This window comes from Amblyomma maculatum, chromosome 10, assembly GCF_055883805.1.
Source record: "Amblyomma maculatum isolate TAMU_Amacu chromosome 10, ASM5588380v1, whole genome shotgun sequence".
In the NCBI taxonomy this organism is placed as follows: domain Eukaryota; kingdom Metazoa; phylum Arthropoda; class Arachnida; order Ixodida; family Ixodidae; genus Amblyomma; species Amblyomma maculatum.
In genome coordinates this window covers 121,225,444-121,246,196 of record NC_139353.1, presented here as the reverse complement: position 1 = coordinate 121,246,196, position 20,753 = coordinate 121,225,444, and the positions used below count along the sequence as shown (strand labels likewise).

The following is a 20,753-nucleotide window of genomic DNA, read 5'->3' as shown; positions in this document are numbered from 1 at the left end:
TTTCGTTTTTATCTGCCGGCAATATTTCCGATCATCAACCAGCTTGGTTGAAGTTCTTTACATTTAAGCTTCCTGAGGGGATACACATCCAACTGTGGAGAATTCGACCACTTTATTAGAATGTGGTCACCCATTGTAGCGGTAGCAGTGTGCAGACGCGTGTATGTATGCGTTCTGAGTACACCGTGGTGATAGCCCTAAAAAACATGGTCCGCCGGTGCGGTGGGTGCTGCCCACAGAGGATGGTGCTGCCACACCAAACAACAACACTCAGGATTTCTGCATTCTAGGGAAAAAATGCGCCAGAAAATTAAATGATCTAAGAGCGAGAGTTCAATAAAAAAAAGTAAAAGCACAAAATAAAAAATGGTACCTACGGGAAATCCATCTGTGCGATGGGTTGCGCTTCAATCTTCCGGACATGTGGTGGAAGCCATTGGTTTGCCCCGTCTGTGCACGAGCGTTCTTCCCGCACCCGCTGGCGGCGTTCGATGTAGAAGAGCAGGGCCGCAACATGCGAACCTTTCTCCCAGTTGCCTGCCATGCACACACAGTGTGCCGCCAGGACTTCCCCGTCATTGTCCGCGAAAATTCATGCTTTCATGAGAGGGGTTGACAGGCTTTGGGAATGATTGACCTGTGCAGGTAATAAAGTGAACAAATGCAATGATTAACAGAATCGTAACTAAAAAGCCGAACGCTAACCGTAGTTTAAACGATGACAGTGCCCTGGCCAACTTTCAGCCATGGCTCCTTCACCCAGCTACTGGTCACGTAATTATGAGCCTCCTGTGACTTGTAGGCTTTCAATTGTTTTCGAGAAACAAAACTTGTCCTCAAAGCAAGGTAGTCATGATTGTCACACATGCTGATCCGCGGCCACATATCAACATCCACAGTGCAGTCCCGAGCGTCGAGTGAAAATGAATCCACGCCGCACGCCTCGATTTTGGCAGCATACCTCTCCTCTTCACCATCACACAAACTTGCCGAATAGGCTGATGAGGGGATGGAGGCAGGCTTGCTAGCTTCCATCTCACTGGCAGCGGAAGAGTGAGCGCGCATGGGCAACAAAAATACGGCAACACATACGCACGTGCGGACAGCTGCGCTACGCAACCGATGTCCAACGAACATCAAAATGATGGTGCTAGGTGGGCGGAGACGTCGCTACTACATCGCATGAATACTCCCTATAAGCTGCATTTACAAAGTTTTTTTTTTGTTGCAAGAAGTCAGACAGTGATGCAATGGTCTGAATGGGCTTGTCGGAAGGTGGTTTAATTCTGGTGAAAATGTTTAAAACAATTTCGGTCCTTGTTGAGTCTCAGGTGTCTGGCACTTACAGCAAGAAATGAAGGTGTAGCCCCTTTTGCAAGCCTGTTGCTGCACTCATTCCAAAGTGGCCAATGCTGTGTTTCGTCCTTTCTCATGTCTCCTGGAATTTCAGTGAGAACCTTCTTGACGACTGAGGCATTTTCCTGAATGGTCATCCAGGTGCACGTTTTCTGTAAAGTACCAGTCCAGTCGCAAGCTCAGAGAGAAAACTGTTGAGAGGCATTGTACCATTGCGTTGCCATTGTGCATGACGTTTATGCAGAAACCGTGCATTCACTGCAGTCATTTTGATGGTGTGCTGAATGTGTACATGTACCATCGCTTTGCCCACATGGGTTTTTTATATCCCAGCCTATCAAAGCAGTTCAGGTTGTCGTGGTAACCGGTGTCGGTTTCTTATATTTTTGTCTATCAAATCAGTTCGGGCAGCTCCCTGTGACGTGCTGGCCCTCACAGAAGATGCATGGTGGTCCATAGGAAAGCAGACGACGCCCTCTCCTCTTAGTCAGCCATGAAGAAACCAGTGGGGACGCAGGGATCTCTGAAAAAGGATCTTCCTGAATAGGTGCTGCGTGATTCTCTGGAAAAGCAACTACTTTCTGCACAGCGACAAAATTTCTTGGATGTTCGCGGAACCCACAACCAGCAATGGCCACCATGTCTGTTGGACTCGTCTTCATTTAATTAAGGTATAGTGGACCGCAGCGAAAGCCTCACTAAGAGAGTGGTTACGTGCTCTGGCATCTGCATCACATGGAGTCGCGTTACTTAAAGGCACCCCAGCGCACGAACCACTTTTTACAAACCTGTAGCATATATACCATCATGTCGCTCATACAAAATATTCATTTGTTTCAGCAGTGCACACAAGAAAAAAAGGCAAGGGGGGGGGGGGGAGAGGCAATAGGACAGAGCAGTTTTTTTTTCCTGATACAAATGGATCACAACGAGTTAGCCTAGCAGTTCGTATCATTCAAATACAAGGTATCTCCTGTGATTTTAGACAGTAAAGCAACACATCTGGTCATGAAATCTTTCATTTACGAGTGAGTAAAAAAAGACTGCGGAGGAATTTGATCTACAACACACAAGGTTTCAGCGTTTTTCGCTTCTTCTCACTGTCCTCCTGATTGACACCTTTCAGCAAAAAAGTGAATTGTTGTAAGGCAATAAAAACGTGTAACTGATGCTATCAGGGCAGCAGAATGCTCGCGACAACCAATCTGTGGAACATCACCAACTTACCGCAGAATCTCTACCACAGCTTTGGCATGCAAGCGAGTCACACTGAAAGCACAAGTGAGTTTCTTTTCCAGGGCCTTGACCAGCTTGTAGAACAATTGCAATGGATTTAAAAGGCCTCCAAGGTCCCATTTCTTGGATGTTTCAGCTGGAAGATCTTTGGGGATGTTGCTTTAGTCAGAAAGACATGCTGCTTTTGCAGAGTACACAGTTGGTGGGCAAAACACGCCCCCTAGCCACATAACCTGCAATATAATAGATAAGTCTTTCATCGCTGTGGTGTTCAATATAGCTCTGGTGGTCCACAGCCACTTGCACGGCATCGTTTGGCACAGCCTTCATGCTGTCTTCGGTCTGACTTTCCTCTTCAGCTAGCACCTCTTCAACAGACAGCAAAGACTCGAGGACATCAGACAACACATTGCCACCCTTAGGGCTCCTTGCCAGACTGTAGAAGCTTAGACACCTGGATGTGCACGAGCAACAGTTACATAACCATGCTGACCTTCTGTAAAACCAAAGTACAAATTAGCAACCTTCTCAATATACATACCTTGTGATTCCCCGCAGGGGGCACCTGTTAAAGCAGGTGTTTGTGTGTTTTGTGCGACACCACGGACCCTGAGCACCCACGTTTAGCCGTGCGTGGCATCGTCGTGTCTGGGGAAAAGGGGATCCTGGTGGTTGAGCCGATGCCGAGTGTTTGGACCTTTAAGGCCCCTCGGCGGAGGCAACACACCACTTTGGCCCACGCTTCCCATAGACGGCACCTCCGGCCTGACCCGACCGTGGGAAATCGGCAGTCGCCTTTTCCTGTCCTCCCCTCCATCTTTTGCTTTCCTGTCTTCTTGCTTACAACTTTCCTGTCTCCTCCTCTTTTCTTGGATTTTTCATTTTCCAGGCGGCAAGGGTTAACCTTGTGTGGCTAACCACCCTGTGTTACGCCATATTTGGTTATAGTCAGGGTGTAAGGCTGGCGTGGGCTGGACTCTCTCGGAAGCTCCCGTCCCGTCCCCTTGTTGGGCTCGGTGGTGGGCGGCCGCCACCCTGGCCGAACATCAACATAATTTTATGGCTTCTTTACTCTCACATGATCGATCCCGAAAAAGGGGTCGCACCGACGAAACCTCTAAATTCTTCCTGAAAAACCCAAACAGGTTCCCACAATTTCATGTAGTACACAGTGACAACGCTGAGAAAACGGCTAGACAAATCTCACCTTTCATAGTGACCAAGACACTGACAGAAGTAATAGGTCAGGGTTACAACGTAAAGAAACTCCCGAACGGAGACCTTCTGTTGGAAATCTTCTATAATCATCAACATGATAAACTGTCCACATTAAAGTCTTTTGGAGAAATCCCAGTGACCATCAGTCCACACTGTTCTCTGAACACTGTCCGCGGAGTTATCTCTGACGATGACCTCAGATCCCTAACCGAAGAGGAACTTCTAGAAGGCCTCAAAGACCAAAACGTAACAGATGTTTACAGAATAAAAATGAGGCGTGATGACAAAGAGATTCCGACCAAGCACCTTGTCCTGACATTTGCACAAAGTATCCTCCCCGAATCAGTCGAAATAGGTTATGTGAAACTTCAACTCAGGAAATATATTCCAAATCCTCGCCGCTGTTTCAAGTGCCAACGCTATGGTCACGGCTCCCAGACCTGCCGCGGCCAGCCGAGATGTGCAAAATGTGCTTCCCATGAGCACGATTCCGAAAAATGTGAGGTTCAGACACATTTGTGTGCCAACTGTGAGGGTAGTCATCCTGCCTATTCACGCACATGCCCAATATGGAAACAGGAAAAGGAAATCATTACTATCAAGGTCAAAGAAAACATAACTTTCCGGGAAGCACGAAATCGTGTTCTGTCAAAAACACCGGCCTATTCTGTTGTGGCACAACAGGGCACTGAGCCACAACAGACTCTGGCACCTGCCCAGGTCTCACACAGTGAACCGGGAGCAGGGCCATCCGTGCCCTTGGTGGCTGCTGCCAGCGCTGCGCCACCACCAGAAAAACAGGCTGCACAGACCCCCAGGTCAGCCGGCCTCAAGGCCTCTCACCATACGGTGAGGGGAAATACAAACGCACCTGTGCGGTCCGCACGGGCGTCCAGCGTGTCAGAAGACGCGATGGACACAAGCCAAGGCAGTCCTGTGCCGTCGACGTCAGACGGACGGCGCAGCTCCTTGGATCGACAAAAACGAGAAAAGCCCCGAATCAGAGGGCCTGAAAACAAAACTTAACTTGCTCTACTCATTTAATACAAAATGGCTTTTTTACAATGGAACTGCAGAGGACTTTTAACTAATATAAATGACATAAAACACTTATTGGCCACTCACTCACCACTAGCCTTGTGTTTGCAAGAGACAAATTTAGGTCCCAAACATAAGAACATACTCAAAAACTATACAGTCTTCCGTCGCGACCGAGAGCAAGCTCTCAGGCTCTCAGGTGGCGTTGCCATAGTAGTAAAAAATGGAATAGCAGTTCGAGAACACAAACTAAAAACTAAGTTTGAAGCTATAGCGGTAACCTTACAGGCTTTTAAAACTATAACTGTGTGCTGCATATACTTAGAGCCGCACCTTAAATTTAGTAGTTATGAATTAGAAGATCTTTTAAAGCAGCTTCCAGAGCCATTTTTAATAGTAGGAGATTTTAATGCACATTCCATCCTTTGGGGCAGTAGAAAAACAGATACGAGAGGCGAAATCATCGAGGATTGTATACTATGTAATAATATCTGTCTTCTTAACACCGGAAAACCAACCTACTGTTCATCTAGTTCAGGCAAAATGAGCTGTATTGATTTATCCCTCAGCTCACCATCAATTTTTACAGATTTTAAATGGGACGTTTTAGATAATCCACACGGAAGTGATCACTTACCTATACTAATCAGCTTAACATCTTCACCACAAATCATCCCATCCAAGCCGCGACGCTGGAAGCTGCATTTAACCGATTGGGCACTGTTCCGAGAGAAGGCCAGCCTAGAAAAAATTACTCTAGATAAATATAATATAGATGAACTAAACGATGCTTACACAAATTGTATCCTTACTGCAGCACATATAGCAATTCCTCAGTCCTCAGGAGTGGTGAAACAAAATCACAAAACCTGGTATTCAAAAGAATGTAAACAAGCAAAAAAAGAACAAAACAAAGCATGGGGAATTTTTCGCAGATACCCAACACAGGACAATTTCGTCAAGTTTAAAAAAGCAAGAGCAAAAGCCCGCTACATCCGCCGCCACGCCGAAAAAGCCTCCTGGCAAAACTATGTAACTTCTATAAATAGCTCAACAACAACAAAACAAATGTGGGAACAGGTTAGAAAGCTAAATGGCAGCTACTCTCCATTTACCATTCCCCTTCTAACAGCCCCCGGAGTACAGACAACTATACAAGAACAGGCCGACATTTTAGGTGAATACTTTTCTGAAGTTTCCAGTTCATCACACTACACTCAAACATTCCTAAAACACAAAAACATAGCAGAGAAACAAAAACTCCCTACAAGTAGTGGTACAAAAGAACCCTATAATAGCTTAATTACACTACAAGAAATAAAAAATGTCCTAGCTGCCGGTAAACAAACTGCACCTGGTCCTGACCAAATTCACTACAAAATGCTCGCCCACTTATCCGAACCTGCCATAGAGGCACTATTAAACTTTTTTAACAAAATATGGGTCCTAGGAAAATTGCCAGAGGCGTGGAAAAAAGCTGTTGTCACACTATTTTTAAAACCCGGAAAGGAGCCGACATCTCCTGGTAGTTATAGGCCCATTGCTCTCACCAGCTGTTTAGCAAAATCATTTGAAAGTGTTTTAAACATCAGACTAACTTTTGTTTTAGAATCTCATCAACTTTTAAACATTCATCAGTGCGGTTTTAAAAAAGGATGCTCAACAACTGACCATCTCGTGCGTCTTGAAAACACTATCAGAGAGGCTTTTATACACCGACAGCATTGCCTTGCCGTTTTCTTTGACCTTGAGAAAGCATATGATACGGCTTGGAGGTATGGGATATTGCGCGACCTAGCAGATCTAGGCATATGTGGCAGAATGCTAAAGGTTTTAAGTGACTTTTTGTCACATCGGTCGTTTCAAGTACGTCTGGGGACCACTTTATCAAGAACCTTCCTGCAGGAGAATGGTGTGCCCCAAGGGTGCATTTTAAGCACCACACTTTTCGTGGTAAAAATGAATTCGATTAGTAAAGTAATACCAAATTCCATAATGTATTCACTCTATGTGGACGACCTTCAAATAGCCTACACGTCATGCAACATGTCCACATGTGAGAGACAGATCCAATTAACAATAAATAAGCTAACAAAATGGGCCAGTGAAAATGGGTTTAAATTTTCCCCGCAGAAGACAGTGGCAGTTATGTTCTCGCTCAAACGAGGCATACAGCCCAATCCTACCTTACACCTAAATGAAATCAAATTGCCCATAAACAATAACCATAAATTCTTGGGCATTACTTTTGACAAAAAACTCACTTTTCTCCCTCACATACAAGCACTAAAGAAGAAAGCCTCCAAATCCCTAAACATCCTAAAAGTCCTTTCACGCAAACATTGGGGATCTGATAGGGCATGCCTTTTGCATATATATCGCTCCGTTGTGCGCTCCTCCTTGGACTATGGAAGCATAGTTTATGGAGCAGTTAGGCAATCATATTTAAAGAAATTAGACCCAGTGCATAACTTAGGCCTCCGCCTTGCTTGTGGTGCATACAGAACGTCTCCTGTGCATAGCCTCTATGTTGAAACTAACGAGCCTTCTCTGAAAGATAGACGAGCTTTACTTACATGCGCATATGTCCTCAAAATAAGGACACGGAAAAAACACATCTGTTACCCGATTGTCACAACTTGCCCCTCCCGAACAATATTCTCAAATAAGCCTCAGACAACTAGACCATTGATAATGCGATTTGAAGACATTTGCCGTGAGCTCCATATTCTGGACACCTTGCCTGATGTCGCTCAAGAAAATAGGCCCCTGGCCCCATGGTACAACTTTCCAACAGTCTGTGACCTCACTCTTACACAGTTCAAAAAGAGCGAAACTCCTACAGAACATATATTACAAGAATATCACGCACTAAAAGAGAAATACAGCAAATGCACAGAGTTTTACACAGACGGATCAAAAACTGCCTCCTATGTGGGCTGCGCTGTAGTGGATCGGAACTCCGAAAAAATTATTCGACTTCCTCAATGTGCATCAGTATTTGCAGCCGAGTGTTATGCTGTCCGGGTAGCTGTAGCAAAAATTGTGTACGAGGGTACTGAGAACAGTGTTATCTATACAGATTCACTGAGTGTGCTCACAGCTCTAAACTCCAGAAATGCAGTCATGCCATTACTCGGTAACATAATACACGATGTAATAAAGATATCAGCCCAAGGACATAACATAATATTCTGTTGGGTTCCAAGCCACATGGGCATTGAAGGAAATGAGAGAGCGGACGTGTGTGCTGCTCAAGCAGGCAGGAAAGAAATAGAGAAAGTAAACTTACTTTATAAGGATTGCATAAAGTTAATTAAACGAAAACAAAAGGATATATGGCAGTCTATATGGAATAACCAGGAAAGTAATAAATTGCACCTCGTAAAGCCTATAATAGAAGAATGGGAAACAAGCACTCATCAGGAACGCTTCATGGAGGTTACAGTATGCCGTCTGCGTATCGGGCACACACATCTCACACATAATTTTTTACTAATGAAACAAGATAAGCCTACGTGTGGAGAATGCGGAGAAGTACTCACAGTCAACCACATCCTGATTGCATGCCCAAAACTAGAGACACTACGGAGAAAGCATTTCACTATTTTTTATGATCATGCCATCCCTTTCCATCCCAAATTACTTTTAGGAGAAAGAGCAATAATAAACTTAACATGTGTTCTTAGTTTTTTAAAAGAAGCAGACTTTCTGAATAAACTGTAAACTTAAACGAACCTTCTTCCCCTTTTCAAATAAGAACAGATTTTAACCTTGCTCTTGGCGCATGATAGCCTCAGTTGCTTATGCGCCATAAAACCCCGATACAATACAATACATACCTTGTGATTAGAATGAACTGAGCTGAAGTAGGATGGTCATTGGCCCCTCTCGTTTGTCTCGCAACACCAAAACATTGCTCCAGGTGGTCTTGGCTGAGTTTCGATGTCATGATGTATCTGAAGTCTGCTTTTTCTGCAAGGTACTTAGAAGGTGCTTTGTTGGTGGATTGACACCCTCAGCCCCTCAGAAGTACTCTTACTAAGGAAGCCGAGCCCTTTGGCATGAGCCTCCCATTGAGAAACTCAGTTTCATCAAGGGTGACCTCTTTCTTACAGCCCAGCCTGAAATACCAAACAAAAAATTATGCAGCATTTTGAGAGAAAAACTCCTATGTTATAATTACCTCAAGGCTTCTTCAGGAAACATTGATGTCATAGCTTCAATAAGCCTGGCCATCAGGCCAATGAAAGGTCTGGTTGGCTCTGCATTTAGGTATTTCCTTTCGATGTCAACCTCGTAAAAGGAAATTGCATGTTCAGCTTCCTCACTGAAAATGTGAAATGCCAAGCCCACCCACATCTTGTCAAATTCATTCGGAAAAATGTGGCCATGGGTGAGCTTTGGCGCAACCATCAGCGTTAATCTGTTGTTGTCCGATTTTCACATAGTGGAAATGTGCTCCCATTGGGCCTGTAATATTTGTAATGAAGTATGAAAAAGCACTGTATTTAAGATTAAAAAGCAATCAAGAAAGACATATAAAAAGGACCAGCATGTAGCAGACTTACTCGGCCAAGGTGTGTGTTCAGTCCTCTCTTAAGCATTGTGTTTCGTGCACATTTGATAAGGTGCGGAAAGTCTGAAACAAAGTGTAAGAACCTGTTCTCATCTCAAGGGTGCGTCACTTTACACTTTACATTGTTCCCATTGCCGGACACACCAAAGTTGTGCCACATAGCACGATTCCATGATGCGCCGTCTGTGCAGATATAGTGTCCAAGAAGTCCGGCTTGCTCGCACAACATTGCTGCCTCCAACACAATTTTTGTAAGCAGCGGAGACTTCACGTTTCCACTGGAAGCATACACTTATAGAAAAATGAAGCACATGACATATATCATCATGTGAACGAACACCATCTGAAATAAAATATTTATATTGTACAAACATCCTCGCCAATTATTTGGGTCCAGCTGCCTACTAGAGGCTCAAACATGACGACAAGCCTATGATCAGCTTTGGTGCGTCTTTCACTGTGGTCAGTGAACTGACCTAAGTCAACAAATCCTTCGATATGAGTTGAGGATTTCATGTCAAGTGAGAAGAAAGCTTCATTTCATCTTTAAGTAAGCCTTCATGATGCTTCATTCCATCAAGTTGTTCTACTTTTTTTGACACATCCAAGAAGCTTGGTGCTGAACCCATATGATGCTTTGAAGCCCTGTAAAAAGTATTGGTTGCTTTGTTTGTTCATGTATAAAAAAAGGCACGCCTAAATACCTTCATGTATCTTTATAGACAGACTTGGCTAAGCAGCGCCAGGATTTTATAAGACCTCAGGGCTCATGGTCATGAACCTTTCATACTTAGGATGATACATACCAGCAGCCACTCCTTGACACTTCAGAGCATGCACGCACAGCAGATTGCTGTTTTTTGGGGAGCTCTTTAAGCTGGAAAACATATGTACAGTTAAAAAAATCAATGCATTTAAATAAAGAAAAACATAAAAGTATTCGGTCTAACCTTCTCTTCGAAAAAGGTTGCCTTAATTGCCAAGTTTTTTTCTTGCATTTTTTTGAGGCCGGCTTGCAGAGAGCTCAACTTGTGGCTTCTTCGTTGCAGGGTACGCATGGCATACTTTAGCTGTTTTGCAGCATCGTTTGAGAGCTGGAGTTGCGCCTTCCTTTTGCAGCGTAGCAAGCGAACTTTCATAAGGCTTCTGTTCTTTTTGCGTGACAAGCAGCGGTTAGGTTGCTGTGCAGGTCTGTCTGAAAAAAAAAAACAGAAAAAAAACATTGCAAGTGTATCACTCCATCATGTGTTAAGAATTTAATGCATACAAATTTTTATTTGCTGTATGCAATCCTTCTAAGTCAGAAACAACGCTGTGGTGCTGATCTATTGCACACAGTAGAGAAGAGGTAGAGAAGAGACAATCTTGCAATGTTATTCATATTCTGTTTCTCGAACTCATTCGTATGGCCAGTTCCATTTCATAAGGTCCGTCTGATTCTTCTTTGCACTGCACATCACTCTCCTGATGAAGCTGCCCAGCCAAGAAGATGCTGCACCTGGGATGTCCTTCTCCAATACAGAACAGTACCATTTTGGTAAGTACAACTGGCGGCGTTTCGTCTGGTCTGGTAGCAAGCAATGTTCTTTTGCTCAAACTTTTGCAATTACCACAGTTCTGAAGGTAGTTTAAGGTCGAAAATGAACAATTGCTGAGCGACTAGGCTGGGCATTGCATCCAGCTGTTTATCTACAGCTTCCACGTTTGCTGGGGAGGCGCATTCCTCTGTTGTGTCAAGGCAAGCGCTGCTTTTGGGAGGTATAGGAGCTTGTGAGGCATCTCTTCTTTTCCTTTCTTTTGGCAGCGTCTTGCTAATGTATTTCGGTAGTTTAGGAAATACAGGGGGGACTGCGTTTTCTGAGAGGGCAGGAATGCGACGCGGTATCAAGACTTCTGCTCCGTTAATAATGGGCTGGAAGTCACGAGCAATAAACCTAAAGGCAACAGGAAAAACAGACCATGGTGATCAGTTTGAGTAAGCATGAAAGGCCTCATGAATGACACAGATGGGCACGCTGCGAGAATGTTGTAATGAAGTGTTCGTAAGTTTGACTGCCGTGACGGCACGGCAAATCCGCTGCATTGAAGACAGGGACCAACAGATATAGATTGACAGCATTAGTTAATTTATTGAAGAGGTAACAATAATTAAATCGAATCAAGGGATACAAATTCAGTGGCAAACTCAGATTAACAACAAATCAGTTAGGCATACACGACATCTTGAACAGGGGTCCCGAGCAGCAGCTCAGATGGTCGCCGTCCTTCACTTACCGCCAAAACCCCCCTGACAAACGTTTTCCCAGGATTCTAAAGGCACTGTTTGTTACCAAGCGGAAATACACTTATCGGAGCCAATGAGAAGAATTTCTTTAGAACCGAGGAACCAATAGGATGCCGGTGCCCAAGAGGTTGGTTCATCTGAGCACCGTGTGAATTTTAAGAAGACGCAATGCATCTCTCCGCCTGGCACACAAATACACAAATGGGCAGCAAAGACACAGACGGTACAGATCACAAGGCTCCATCCGCACTCTCAGCCGTCGTCCCCAAGCCCTCAGGGGGTCTTAATGTCAATCGGCTGGTACGTGAGCTTCCAACAGCTCGTCTCCTCGCAGCCCAATAACCATTTTCCGAATGGTGTGGATCGCAAAGAATACCCTCCCAAGAAATGTCAAAGGATGCCGCACCGCGCCCCCATGTGTGTGCAAGGCCATCCGTTTACTGGCGCGCACTCTTAGGCCAACAAGAGGTACTGGGCTACTGGGTAGGACTTTGCACCAATACCCAATTGATTAAGATATCCGCACAATGCCCAAAAAAAGCGAGAAAATACAACTTAATCCAGCAATCTCGGAAGGCAGGTGAAATCCAAGCTTGTACTACATCGTGTTTTATTTTGGTTTTTATTAAATGGTTGTGCTTCATTTATGATATTTGGTTTGCACTCACGAACCCTGTGACGCGAATGAGGTGCTCCGTGCGAGTAGTGTCAGTCGAGCCATAGCTAGGATCACTTTTGTACTCCACTTCCTATATCTGTTAGTAATAATAATAATAATAATAATAAATAATAATAATAATAATAATAATTGGTTCACTTATTGGCCAATTCGCGAAAATCTGTTAAAGCGTCTCAGCAAGGCATGTTTCCCAACGCCGCCCTCGCCCCGGAAGGCTCTGTGAAGGCCTCGTTCATAGATATTTTCTTGGTCAATCCAAAAATGGAAAGGCAGCTGTGGAAACTTATGGCATCACATTAACACATCAGTCCGTTGCATCTGTTGATTTTGTTGCTTTCAGAATACTCACAAAGCAGGGAGAGAGCACAGAAAATCGGCAAAACTAGAAACGCGGGGAGTGAAGAGCAGGATAATCTTCCATCCTCTTCACTTTTTATGCATGGTGTTAAACCACTGTACTTTTTTGATGCCTCTCCAAGCCGTTTTTGTCAACTGTCAACATTTCTGAGTTTACGAAAGGGAAATTGGCTCTTTTCGTTTCCACAAAATCTGCAAAGTTTCACACGTGAGCCTCGTCTTTTGGTGCTTTGCCTACATTGTGGCCTCCCATGACACAATGCTACTTAGTACATCCGTTTCGCATCAGCAGAAGCGTTTTTGTATCGCGAAATAACCGCCAGGCACAACGCGATGCCACACGTGCACAGGAAGCTAGTGGAGCGCCTGCTCTGGCGAAGCCCCATCGTTTCACAAATCGCCACATTGCCAGGAATGCGGTGCTGCAGTCGCGCTGTGAAACTTGAGCTTGGGTTCCCTATATCCTGTGTCACAACCAGGCACGAATTACCAACACTCCGTCATCTTTTTGTTGTCGACTGCGCTGCGACAGACACTTTGAAACAGGCGACAACTACTACTACGGCGCAGGCGAGGCCGATGCGGCTGAGCTTACCGTGCCGCTAGCAGCAGCGCCATATTCTCCCTGGTGGCATCGGTTCGCAAATGGGTCATGCGCGGCCGATGGAAAGTGCCGCGGTCTTCACACCGCCCCATTCTAGCCGCCCTACCGGTGCTGACAAGGTTGATTTTATTTTCAAGCATCAAGCGCATTCCCCAAAGCCGTTAACTTAGAACATGGCTACAGCCCCACTAACTGATACTGAAAAGCACTCTAGTGAACATTGCCAGCTCGCAGCAGGGGACACACGTGCAGAGGCATTCGTGGTCCCCCTTCTCAGAACCCAAAGGGCTCATGCGTCCGGCTAACTGCCTGATTCGCACGCATTGGTACACAGTACTCAACAATGCCTTTTTTGGTACTGTGGGGTTTCAGCGCTGGACGTGCACTCCAAGGAAGGACTGAGTCACCGAGCTGTAGAGTGTGGAGGGGGGGGGGGGGGGGGGCAAAGAAGCCAAGCGGCTGGTGTTGTGGGCTCCTAACTTAACACTACCAAAAGACGGCTTTTACCACTCTAGGGAGCTTGGGTAGATGCTGGTGAGACAATGTGCTCTGGACAGTCGTCATCTTGCTGTTTTTGGCTGTAGTCAACGCAGCCACCACACATGCCACGCAGCTGTGTATATGTAATTGCGTAGTGCGTGCAAATGCTGCTGGAGGCCTAATATACTGTGCTGCGTTGGGCTGTAGCTGCACCATCTGAACCCAAATCAAATCGCAGGAACAGCAGCCTGGGCGTGAGGGTTTTTCAGGATTCTAAAAGTAGTACAGGAAGGTAAAGGAGCTGTGATGCCGAAAATAATGGCTTGCATACTTCAATAAACATGAGATCGGTGTCAACCGGAACAAGTACTAATAGAGCCAAACCTCGATATAATGAACACGCATATAACGAATTATTGAATATATCTAACTCTTCCGAAATATTTTTGTCAAGCACATGTATTTTTAATTTCCTATAGCGAATGCGGTTCGGCATAAAACGGATATAACGAACTTTGCGACGCCAAGCAATACCTCACTTTAATAGCAGGAGGCAGGCTTTGTTGCACTACAAATCTCTTATGCGGCACAGCAAACGTTCCGAGCTACCTTGCAGGCACTGACAGCACCACAGATGCCACGTCGGCATTGAGAGTTGAGTGCCAAAGAAATCGTTCACATCTCATAATTGCTGACAGAGCCGCTTCAGCAACAGCGGCAGCATTGCGATCGAATACTGCTTTTAGTCTTTTGCTTTTTAGTGTTAGCAGCGGTGTGGGCATCATAGCGTTCTGTTTAGGCTGTGTCGATGATCGTGTCAAGTGTCGTGTGCGGATGTGCGTAGTGCTGTGATGGCGGTGAACGTGAAAAAAAGAGCAGCACAGACTTTAAAGACCAAGCTCGAGATAATTCAGCATGTGGAGAATGGCGAAAAAAAGTGCATTCTTGCGGACGTATTTGGCATCCCAAGGAGCACTTTGAGCATCATTCTGAAGAACAAAGCTGTCATCAAGGCACGAGCACAAGAGACCATACGGACAAGTGTACAGCGTCTTCGGCCCCCTGTGTTAATGACATGAAGAAGGCGCTCTACAAATGGTCTTTGGATGTCAGAGCTTGAAACATACTGGTGTTGGGACAATGCTTCAACAAAAAGTGAAAGACTTTGCCTGTATATTCTATACCTGCCAACTCTTCCGATTCAGTCGGGAGACTCCCGATTTTTCACTGCACCTTCCGATTGTACGATCACTAGCCTAGATCTCTTGAAAAGTTGCCTCAGCCCGCGCGGAAATCATTTTTGCAAAAATCTCGGCGCAGAATTTGCAGCCGCGTCATACGCCCCCATCAAAGTTAATGGCAGCAGCAACGCCATCAGCATCATTGGCTAGCAGCGAGCCAAATCAAAGCAAAAGCCAGTGGTGCCGTTTGGCTGCACATGTTTTCTCATGCCTACCCTTGTGTGCACCGTTGCTGTCGCTTGCTGTGTGTAGGCTTAGCGTGTCTGCGGTCCACTGTGTGACGATCGACATCCTTGTGTTGTTCGCGACATCATGGCGCTGTCAAAGCCAAAAAAGAAATATTTGCAGAAGTTTTTGAGATCGTATACTTCTGACTTTCCTTGTTTTGTGACGTAAAGAAAAGGCGAACATTTCGCATTTTGCACAACGTGTGGATGCGACGTCAGTGTGTGTCACGGCGGCAAAGGTGACTTGAAACATAACGTTTCCACAGCGAAGCATGTGAGCAACGTTCGCGCCACTGACCAGCAAGGGAACATAGCAAACTTTCTGCAAAAGGACTGCGACAAAAGTGTTATACGTGCGGAGTGCCTTTTTACAGGTTTCCTAATCGAACATAACCTGCCGCTAAGTGTCAGCGACCATGTTGGGCCTCTTTTACGAAAAATGTTTCCGCGGTCTGAGGAAGCAAAGCGGTATGGGTGTGGACACACCAAGGCGACTGCACTCGTGGGTGAAATGGCCTCAGAGGTGCAAAGCACGATGTTGAACGCCCTGAAACGCCATGCTTTTGCTGTTGCTGTGAACGGTAGCAATGACAGTGCTGCACAGATATACCCGATTGTAGCGACTTACTACGTAGAATGCTCGAAGATCGACAGTAGGCTAATGAGCCTTCAAGAACTTCATGGGGAGGCAACTGGACGAAAAATAGGTAACCTCGTGTTGGAGGCATTGAAAAATGTTGACGTGCCTGTATCCAACTGCATTGCGTTTTGCGCCGACAATGCAAACGTTATGTTAGGGAAAAAAACGGCGTCGCTGCAGTCTTAAAGGAAGCTCAAGAAAACTTAGCTGTTGGCTGCCCGTGTCATCTGATTAATCTGGCTGCTGAGAAAGGAGCAGCATGTTTGCCAGTGAAGTTCGACGAGGTCCTCGTTGATATATTTCATTACTTGGAGAAAAGTGCCAAATGCAAAGACAAACTTTCAGAATTTCAGGACATGCACAATATGGAGGTGCGAAAAATTTTGAAACATGTGCCAACTCGTTGGTTGTCCTTAGGCATGTGCCTCACTAGAATGCTTGACCAATGAAAACCTCTGATCAGTTTTTTTCTTGAATGAGGTAAAAACAAAAAAGCGATGCCCATCCTTCTTAGATGCTTATCATATTCCTCGAAGGCCCACATCAACAGGAGGTGAAAATCCTGATGGTGCGAGTCACAAGCGTAAAGCAATAACCGAGAAGAAAGATGTTCTACCTGCAAAAAAAGCCAAAGTTATATCTGAAACTGCAAGAGAAGCTGCTTTATCTCGCGAAGAAAGACTGCTCCATTTTTTGACATGTGACATCAACTTGGCTTTTGGATATTTTTTGAAAAGTGTGGTCCCGCCTTTTTGAGAAAGCTAACTGCCAGCTGCAGTCGCAGGCACCACAAATACATATTCTGCGGCCTGTTTTACTGTAGCTCCTCACAGAGCTTTTGGCTAGGTTTGTGCTGCCGACAGCTGTAAAGGCTGCTGCTTCTCCGCTTGATGTTCTACATCAAGCTATTAGCTGCCAGAAAGGAGACAATGACTTGGTCATCGGAAGTCGCACCACAGCGTTGGTCGAGAAACTTAATTTAAATGATAAGACAGAATTTTTTGCTTCTGAGCGTAGTTATTTCAGCACTGCGTGCGACTACATCAGGCACCAATTTCCTTTTGAGAACCAAGCTGCGAAGCACGCTGAAGTTGCCAACCTGAATCTTATTTCTGAAGCATCTTTCTCAAGTCTTCGTTTTTTTGTTCAAAGCTTCCCTCAGCTGCTGCTTCACGACTGCAGTGAGACTGCTGAAGATGCGTTGGATTCCCTGGAAGCTGAGTTTGCTGTGCTGCAGGCGTACAATCTTCGGAGCACATTCTGAAGGAAGAAAGGTGCGATGTCCAGTGGGCAAAAGTCGGTAAAATGCAAAACACTGATGGAAAACTTCTGTTTGGCCGAGTTGCAAAGGTGGTACTTGATTTTCTTGTAATACTGCACAGCAATGCACAGTGCAAGAGGATTTTTAGCAGTGAGGAAATCAAGAACTGAATTCCGTTCATCGATGTGCAACACAACGCTCGAACAATTGCTGCTGGTGAAGGGCCCCAAGCAGTCTGAGCCATGCTTTGAACAAAACTATTCTGATGAATTTTTGAAGCTCGCTAAATCTGCGACCGCAAAAGCCCTGCGAAAGGACTCTTCTGGCACTACATGAAAAGTTAACGCTGCCTCCCCCCCCCCCCTTTAATGTTTATAATAAACCCCCGATTTTTGATCTTGCTGTGTTGGCAGGTATGATATTCGATGCCGAAAACTTCGTCACCAGCTTTGGATGGCTGTAAAGGTTCAAAGCATGCTATGACATCTTAGGCAAAGCGATCTCTGGCAAAAGTGAGATGGTTAAATGCGAGAGCATCAAAAAGTGGTTGGAAGAGGAGTGGCCACAAATCCTTGCAAAATATCAGCCCATAGACATCATCGTTAATGCGGATGAAACGGGCCCATTTTGGCAGATGCTACTCAGGCATACCCTTGACGCATGTGGAGAGCTGTGTCATGGTGCGAAGCTTGGAAATTCCCGGGTCACTGTTTCGCTTGCTGCCAACATGGACGGCATTGTGAAGCTGCGACCCTTTGTCATCAGGAGATTTAAACCCCGAGATGCATGAAAGGGGCCGCATACTCCCTGTAGAGTATGCTTCCAGTAAGAAATGTTGGATGACGCGTGAATTTTTCGCGAAGTGGCTGGATGCTTGGAACTGTGAGCTTGTGCGCGAGAGTCGCAAAGTGTGCGTCCCCACTGATAACTGTGCTGCACACAACATGGATGTCGCACTCAATAACGTTGAAGTTCGCTTTCTTCCACCTAACTCTACAGTCGAGCTGCAGCCTTTAGATCAGGGCATCATCGGCCTTCAAAGCAGTTTACAAGAGGAGACTGATTGACACTCTTCTCGTGAAGCTTCCTATGAAGCAGAAACTTGAAGATCGACTTGCTGGGAGCAATCCAGATGCTTAAAGCAGCATGGGACAACGTGAAAGGCGAAACGATTGCCAACTGCTTTTAGCATGCAGGTCTTGTTCCAGCAAAGGCCTGTGCATCAAGTAACGATGGTGACGATCCCGACGAAGCAGAAGCAGGGCTCCACGAGCTCGATGAGGCCTGGAGCAATTTTTCCCATCATGTTGGTGACATGTCCACAATGACTGTAGAAGACTTTGTAGGTGGCAATGACATCGCAGTGACCACGGCTGTACTGACAGACATCGAAGTTGCTGCGGAAGTTTGAACGTCACTGTAGATGAAGCTGAGGCTGACCCTGCAGACGATGAGAACATTCAGACTTCACAAGAAGCGCTTGCTGCATTGGATTTACTGCGCCGCCACTGCAGGGCTATTGAGGGCAGTGGGTTTGCCCTTGTTGAGTGTTTGCAAACTGTGGAACAGGGCGTGATACGGAACACTATCAACACAGAAAAGCAGGCTGTGATAATGTAGTTCTTTTCGCCTATATGAATGGACATGACCCAAGTAAGCACCCTCCGAGTTGCTGTGTCTTCACTGATTGAATTTCGCTGCTCTTGCATGTATTTTCTACGCAATTTTATATTAGGAATTATAGACATAGCGAACTATTTTCTGATTTTTTAACTGTTCGTTATAACCAGGTTTCACTGTACCAACTGTTGTCCTGTTGTAGAGCAAGTGCAGATCAGCACGCTTGCTTTGTAATGCTCGCACATACAGGCTACTGTATCACGGTTTTTTGCTGGCCACAGCTGGACAATGCTCCAGTTTATGTTTATCGATATTGTTAATTTTTGCTTCAATCAGTGTTTTATTGTCATTATGCACAATCAATTTACAAAGCAGTGCTCGAGCCCTTAGCCAGGGGCTAGTTTCTTTTCTAAAGCATGAAAGTACATAGGTATAGGTAATATTCGCAAAGAAACAGACGTGTCTGCATATTGTAATATATGCAGCAAAACACAACAAAAATGCTATTAATAGGTGAGTAGTAGAAGGTAATTTGTAAAAGGTGGCACAGTCGAGTCTGTATATTACAATATTTAAGTGCTACGAAAATTTTATTGTTATAACCGATAATTGTTATAAACGGGTTGCACGAAAAAAAGCATAACTGCAAAGAAGGGCCACGGACAGCAGTGACATGCAAGCTCTGCCGAGGCATCGTTTTGGTGGCCTCGAAGAGGGTGTTGTAAAAAATATGAGAAGGTTGCCGCAGCTGCCTCTCAGCTTGAGAAATCCCGGCGAAGAAATGGGGTGGAACTGCCACAAGCATTTCGCCACCTACTTCTCACTGGCTTGCACGAGAAAACCCCATGTCCGTCAGCCTTTCTTGCCTCGCGAATTTTGCCGACATCCTTCTCCATTGCTTTCAGGTACTCCACGTAGTGCAGCGGAAGGTCCCTCACGAAAACGAAGCCCCGGAGAGACTGAATCAACTGCAGGGCCTCCTGCGCGGACAATGTTAAGATAGCCTACCCTACCGCGTCATCGCTGCCGTGGTCGCAGTTAGTGTCGACGTTACTGTCCGATTCAAGCACATTCGTGACAATCGTCTCATCGGTGAGAAGTTCTGATGTTACTAATGCGTCATCCACATGCAGAAACTCTTCGAGTCATGAAGTGACCTCATTGACTGCGGACCAAAGTTCTGGCGTTACTTCGTCATGGGAGCTTTGCAGGCTTCGTCTGTCACTCCTGCCTTAAACAATGCATGCTTTCCTAAAGCAGTTCCACACTGTGAAGTGCCAACTTCGGACCACGTACCAAATATAAACTGCACGGCCTGCTGAGACCCGGAATGCATTTGGGTGCACAGATTTTTCTTAAACTTTCAGAATAAGTCAGTAGGCTTATGAAGGTGGAAAGTGTTAAATGTTTTTTCAATAGCCCTGATAGTTTTGGCTCAGTGCGATGTCCAGTATATTGGACAGTGGGATTCTACCTGTTCTTTTTTCACCAAATGCGCATGTATTTACATGCCGCAGATATTGCTCTCAAACTCGTGTGCAATATTTTTTTTATTAACTTCAATGGTAAAGTGGTGAAAAAGAACGCAAAAACGAGCATAATCCTCTGCTAAAAAAAAAAAAAATTCGCTCGCTTCTTCACTTTCTGTGGACAATCTCGAACGTCTTCTGTCCTCTGTGATGCAGAATTAGAGCCGGCATTTGGTACAAAAGAACTTTGTTTTCATATTGCAGCCCTGTAGTCTGCAACGGGCAGCGTTCGCAGTGCCTGCCAGCCTTGGAAAGTGGCCAGTGCGCTTTTCTTGCGGTTCTCTTGGTGATAGTCGAGCCTGCTTTGATGGCAGATACCACTCTTCGTCGCCCTCACTCTCCGTTTCAGTCTTCTTCCCTTGAGCCACGGAGGTCTCAGCAACAGATTGGTGGAACTCCATAAA

At 45.4% G+C, this 20,753-nt stretch overlaps 1 protein-coding gene across 9 annotated transcripts in view; it reads left to right on the top strand.

The window, feature by feature from the left end:
* The window catches only part of LOC146177374 (uncharacterized), an 80,783-nt gene that overhangs the window by 49,808 nt on the left and 10,222 nt on the right, over window positions 1-20,753 (top strand). For 3 of the 9 annotated variants that reach the window (XM_084580435.1, XM_084580438.1, XM_084580437.1), the window contains one exon: window positions 10,901-10,964. The exons of 2 other annotated variants lie outside the window; for them this stretch is intronic. In XM_084580435.1, coding sequence (XP_084436561.1) covers window positions 10,901-10,964 — 64 coding nt within the window. Of the gene's footprint in view, window positions 1-1,758; window positions 2,028-10,900; window positions 10,965-19,725; window positions 19,913-20,753 lie in introns of all 9 variants that reach the window. 4 more of the 9 variants (XM_084580441.1, XM_084580439.1, XR_014701025.1 and 1 more) reach the window with 3 other exon arrangements.